The 6,538-nt window shown below is 40.1% G+C and overlaps 1 protein-coding gene across 2 annotated transcripts in view; it reads right to left on the bottom strand.

Moving 5' to 3' along the window:
* Positions 1 to 2,249: 2,249 nt before the first annotated feature.
* The window catches only part of sipa1 (signal-induced proliferation-associated 1), a 38,163-nt gene continuing 33,874 nt past the window's right edge, over positions 2,250 to 6,538 (bottom strand). For both annotated transcript variants that reach the window (XM_006802221.2, XM_006802222.2), the window contains exon 16: positions 2,250 to 5,279. In XM_006802221.2, the coding sequence (XP_006802284.1) occupies positions 5,136 to 5,279 (144 nt within the window). In that variant the 3' untranslated portion in view covers positions 2,250 to 5,135. The remainder of the gene's footprint in view (positions 5,280 to 6,538) is intronic.

The raw sequence follows: 6,538 nt of genomic DNA, 5'->3' as shown, positions 1-6,538 counted from the left end.
TGCGGTGTAGTTTACACTGTCAGCATTTTCAGTTCCCCTGTGGGATGTTTGATGACAGAGAGCATCTCGACAAACAAAACTGCGCCCGACTTGCCAGCTGATATTGTTATGGTGGAGTTTTGAACTGTCAGGGCCAGAGCCTGTCACCGCACGGTGCTTGCTCAGCTGATCCAAGTGACAACCAGGAAGTTAAGCTGTCTGTTTCTTGGATGCATTTTCAAGTTGGTCAAGTGTCACGGTCACAGATCTTCCACATGCTAAAATACTTCAATGCCAACGTGTCTATGGTTTTCCGTGGTTCTCAGGAGGATATAGGATAAACAATAAGTAAAAAAAAATGTTCATATTGAGGGAAACAAATGCCTAAAAACAAGGCACGTGTTTAACTCATTGATTTCGCTAACCGACTGTTTATTCTCTTTAAGATCTCAATCCTAATAAACGTTATTGGTCGTGTGACCTTTCACAGGTGCTGCTTGGTTTTTTATTGTCTGATGAATAGCAGAAGTGCTTCAAATGTCACCAGATACAACAATTAAGGAATCTGGAGTTCTGCAATGTGCAAACCATTCGTTCATTTTCTTTGTCCCATTTTTTCAGCTCTGCACCCACAGGATGAAGAGGGTGTGTAAGGATTCTTTTTCGTTCTCAGTAATAAATAATAAACAATAAATAAACACTGGCACGTGTCCTTTCACTAAATATCCAACCTGTGCAGTCTATAAGCACATATGCTTTATACATGTATATATCTATTTATTTATATTCTTTAGTACAATTTGATGCTATATTTATTAGAAACTCTTTTTTGTTATTGTGAATAGAATAAAAGTTTGATAAAACTGGTTATTGCCTATGGATGTGAGACATTTTATTCTGATTTAAATGGTTTTAGTGTTCAATGCAAAGTGATAGTGTTTTAAATCGTGCTTTTCCAGAACAAGGATGGATTCACTCCTCAACTATTACCTGCAACACTGTAGACAGCAGATATAGAAGAACCCAACATTATTATGGATGCAAAAGTACTGCTTCTGAATACACAGATGGCCAAAGTGCACCAATAAAATATCCCCCCACACAATTACATCATCCTCATAAACCAATGATACGAGGCAGGATGGATCAATGCTTTCATGTCGTTCACGCTAAATTCTGACCCGACCCTCTGAATGTCACAGCAGAACATGAGACTCATTAGACCAGCCGAGTTTTTTCCATTCTTCTATTGTCCAATTTTGGTGAGCTGTTCTTAGTTGACAGGAGTAGCACAGGGTGCAGTCTCCTGCTGCTGTAGCCATCTGCTTTAAGGTTTAATGCGTTGTGTATTCACAAATGTTCTTCTGCATACGTTCAATGTAACAAGTGGTCATTTTAACCAATGTTGCTTGTCTACCTGCTTCCTTATGTGATTTCTAGCATCCCCACGAGGCCCAGAAAACCGCAGCTTACTGGATATTTTCTCTTTTTGGATCTGGTGTCTGTAAACGTGATCAGCAGTTTCTAAAACACTCAGACCAGCTTATCTGGCATTGTAAAATTCATAGTCACTTAAATAGCTTTCTTCCTCATTCTGATTCTTAGTTTGATATTCAGCAGGTCGTCTGGACCACATCTAAACGCCCAAGCACACCGAGTTGCTGCCATGTGATTGTCTGGTTAGATATTTGTGTTAACAACAGGTGTACCTAATGAACTGGCTGACCAGTGTATTTCTTCCTGCCTTATCATCATACTTTTACGTGTTTTTAGTAATCTGATTTGGTCTCTTTCACCTCTGACTCTGCTCATCATGTTGTTACCAAACTCTGAGCTGCTTTCACCTGTTCCTTCGTCACAGTCGTTCTGTTCTTGGACAAATTCATCCGACTGTTCTGGCAAAGATCAAACTTTCTGTGTGCTACAGCTCAAACGGCATTGAAGTTAAAAAGAGTAGTCTTTTCTCACAATTTAGTTTTTAAAAGAGTGACCTGCCTGCTCCGTGATCCACAAAATCCCTCAGATTCCAGATTTGAAAAATCCAAGCCAACACAGAATAATTCACATATATGATTTCTCCTTGTAATCTGCTTTTGGGGTATTTGATGTCATATCAGGTTAAGCAGACGGTGACCGTTGTCTCTCCCAACATTTATCCCTTTGAAATTATTAAAGTGCATTTTTAAAAATCACACAATCATCTCTAATAGGTGAATCAGACCGAGCTCATCAAATTCACTGTGTTGATTTCAACGCATCATCAGCCGTCATTTTAAGCACCTTTTTCCTTTTTATTGACTTTTAAAAATCATATATATATTTATATGTCGCTTCTCTTAACAATCTGTGGTACTTGTCGAGCTGTGTGAAGCTTCAGTGATGCTTGAGATTAACAACACACATCTATTATTATTATCCGATCTTCAGATCACGTGGTACCAAAATACCCAAATGACTTTTCCTCAACCAGCGGGATGAGACCAGATGTTGTCGTCTCTTAGAAAAATCCTTCATCTGGCACAAAAAAATAAAAATAAAATAAAATGGAAATAAAACAAAAGTGCAACCAAAGTCAAAGAAATTAAAACTCTAAGCTGGGTTAGCATACATTACTTTTTTTTTTTAAAGGTAGGCACAAAGTCAGAGAAATAAGCCTTCACATTAACACCAGTATGACCAGTTGAACCATCCTTTCTGATTTACACATTAAGGCGTACCTACTGGTGTTATTTTTAAGACCTTATCAAATATGAAAGAGCTATAGCTGAAAAAGCTCGAACAATAACGAGACCCATAGTTACATTAAAGAGTTTCAGATAGCATTTTGTCATCTTATATCATAGTTGCTGGTCGTCTACAAAAGAAAGTCAAACTTAGAAGCAAGCCCACTTCCTTTCTGCCTTGTTTCACATTTTCATCCTCACAACTTTCCTCCAGTTAAAACAGCTACAAGAAAATCCACATTTGCACTGATTAATAAGTTACATTTTATAGATACACACATACGGAGGGGAGCTCAGAAGTTGCTTGGCACATTCTCATGCTTCACCAACCTCTCCTACAATCTAAATAACTATACAAGATACAGTAAAACGGGTCTTCTCGCGGCCCTCGAGGCTTCAGCATGAAGAGGAGATCAAACGGGAGCCCGCCGGCCATGATCAATACTCGTCTGCATTGGTTATTGGTCATCGTCCTGCAAAAAGGAAGGCATACACAACCCAATGCACTAACATGGAGCGGTTCAGTTGTACATACAGTATCTTCGCATACTGATAAAGTTTTCGATTCATAATTTAATCTGTATATACTGTATCTTAATATGCTGGTACCAGGTATTCACAGTGACTCTAAAATAAAATTACAAGAGGAAGTTTGTACAAGAAACAACGGATTCTGGGCGTCCAGCGAACGTTTGGCATTCCCATTTTTTTTCCCTCGGAGTTCAGAGTTCAGAGTTTGGAGATTAGTTTGTGTGGGGTTTGGGAAAGCTGCCTGGGCTTTTCGTTGGCACTGAGGAGAAGCAGTCCAAAACTCCTCTGAACGCACTCTGTTCGTCAGCAGTGGACACAGAAAGGTGAGGTAAGGTGGCGTCAGGGGGATGAGATCTTACCACCTCCTTATGTTGAACAAGACGTTACCTGGGCAGCCTAAATAAAGTACAGTATGTGCCCCACCGAGGGTTTAATTTTTACAAAAAAAAAAAAAAAAAAAGGGAAAAAAGTGCAAGAATGACACAGAAACACACACACACACAAACACACACCAGGGTGGAAAGGTAAGACTTCACCTATCGTCCTTACTGCCACCTCATGAGCAGTAGTAAACAATTACCCCAAAAATAGTCACGGTAGACATCCGCCAAACACAAAACATATTTAAATACAATATTCTGTATTTCACTATCAGTTCAAAGGTGCTGTTATTCGGACACCTAAAGCTATTTTGCCAGCTGAAATAAAAAGCTGCCTTTTGGCATTCAGTGGTTCAGGCCAGCAGGAGGAGATCTTCTACAGTATGGCTGCTACAATAGTGAGGTTAGAAGATAACAGCTACAGGCAATCATGGAAGGAAGCCGGAGCAGTTCTTTCCTGCTGTAGTCTGTGTCTTCAGGAGAGGTATAACCCTTATTCAGCGTCCCTTTAACACTCTTTTTTTCCCCACACGTACTTCAGACAGACAAGCATGCTCAGTTCATTTTTTTTAAGCATTTCCAGTTTACGTCCCTTATTTCATGGGCTTTTTCTTTCTTTCATTTTTTAATAGTCTCTCCCTAAAAAAGAGAATTTCTTAAATACAGTACTACTGAGAAGTGAAGAGGGCAGGGAGTGTGATGTCCTTGCGTAATGGACTCTGAAGCGAGTCAGTTATAGTCATTACATCTTTTGAAGTAGAAGGCTGCCTACAGGCTTGTAATTCTCATGTCTCCCCCCTTTTTTCTCCCTCCTTCTTGTTTTTTACATCAAGGCCTTCCACACTATCAGCCAGAACCACACTCAGACATTGCAACTACATGTCTGGCAGGATAGCAGTACTACAATTCACATATATTACTGGTGATTGATATATGTGTATATATATATATATATATACACACACACACACACACACACACTTTGTGTGTATATATATTTACATACATAAACTATATATATATATATATATATATATATATATATATATATATATACACACTTTTGGTCATTTTGGCTAAAACACCACCAAACATGCTATTCAGCGTCTCTCAGTCTTTTTAAGCAAGTGCTATTAAGCCCAGCTCGTCAAGTATTTGAAGCAATATATAGACGCACACACATCCACACACACCGAATCATACATACACGCACACACACTACTAGAAGCACTCTGGCATAGCACATCAACACAGCAGCCTGTGTCGGTCAGTCTGCAAAGGTCATCACTGGATGATAAATGTCTTTTTTTCCCCCTAAAAATTGATTTGCATACTCCCTCACCAGCAGGCAAGTCCAGGATTCAGGACGAGAGACTGTGAGATTAAAGAGGATAGGTATGTGTGTGTGTTTTCAAAATATTTCAGAACAAAGTAAATGTGTCGAGCGTAAAAAAAAACCCGCACTGTACGATTTGCATCACTCTGCTGATTTTCGTGCGTGCACGCACGTGCGGCGGTGAAGCTAACAAGGCTTGTTGACGTTGCACAGCAGCTCGGTGACTTTGATGAGACGGGCCACCGTGCTCTGTGACTCCTCCTGCAGCCGCTGGTTGTTCTGCCTGAGGCTCTGCACCTCGGCCTGCAGCACCGCCTTGTCCTCCTTCTCCTGTAAGACATCGGCACACAACAGAACAAAAAAAAAGCTGTTGCTCAGATGGCTGTGGCAGGAATGGGAGGAGAGCGGCAGGTGCACCGGTGGCTTTAAGCAACTTGTGGGTACAAGTCATAGACTGTATATAACAGTCTCTGTATGCGGTCTTTATATACAGTCTATGGTACAAATAAACACACAGAGTGATGAGATAAAAACAACACAATGTGGTGTGAGCAAGAATAAAGTCGCATCCCGAAACAGCGCAGAAACAATTAGTCAATCACTTGTTTGAAAGAAAAGATTGTTTTGTTGTTGTTGTTGCTGTTTTAGACATTTATCAGGTAAACACAACCAAACATTTGCTGACTTTTCACTGTTGCATATCATTTATTAAAATCAGTGCTTTAAGGGCGTCTTACAGTGGGGTGTAGGGCTGCAACTAGGGGTTATTTTCGTGATTGAAAAGTCTGATGATTATTTTTCATTGAACACTTTCACCGATCGACCACATGCCAGAAACTATGGAAAACAATCACATCAAGCTTGCAAAAGTCCAACTTAATGTTTTTTAATATTGCTTGGTTTTAAAGTAAAACAGAGAAAAGCAGCAAATCCTCATATCTGAGAGGCTACGGCACTAAGAAGCATTCAGTTTCTCTCAATCAACTAATTGTTTCAGCACCAAATGTTCTGTTTTTAGTTTGTTTGTTTGTCTTGTTATTACAGCATTGGAAATTCGGAGGTGAATGATTAGAAAAATATCCATTAGATCTCTCAATGCTGAAAATAGGTATAGTTGCAGTCCTAAACAAGGACTTCAAATAGAAAAAAACTGCCATATGTTTGCTTTGTACATATACAGTACAGGACATATACAGTGTTTGGCAAAAATAATAATAATTAAAAATAAAAAAAAAATCGCAACACAATGCCCACTTGTCTGTAGTAGCCATCAGATGTGGTTAAAGGTTCCGGAAACGTTGCGTAAAGTGGCCTTTGAGTTCCTGACACGTGCCGTTTTCACACATGCTCTGCACCGCCGATCTTTTCTATAAATCACCCGACGGGGTTGCGTGCTCGAGCGGTATAAAGTGCACAAGAACGAGTGATGAGAATCGTGCAGGTAGCTCAGTTCACAGCGAGTGCGCGTCACAAGTCGGGCCTCCCCGCTCGCTCTACTCAGGAAGCACCCCCTTTCTGCACCGCTTCGAGCATTTCCGTTAGTAAGAACACTTCTGACGTGAGTTAAATACGACAAAAAAGGGGAGCTG

This window comes from Neolamprologus brichardi, chromosome 10 (assembly GCF_056152115.1).
Source record: "Neolamprologus brichardi isolate AB-2024 chromosome 10, ASM5615211v1, whole genome shotgun sequence".
Taxonomy (NCBI): domain Eukaryota; kingdom Metazoa; phylum Chordata; class Actinopteri; order Cichliformes; family Cichlidae; genus Neolamprologus; species Neolamprologus brichardi.
This window is presented reverse-complemented; position numbering and strand designations above follow the sequence as displayed.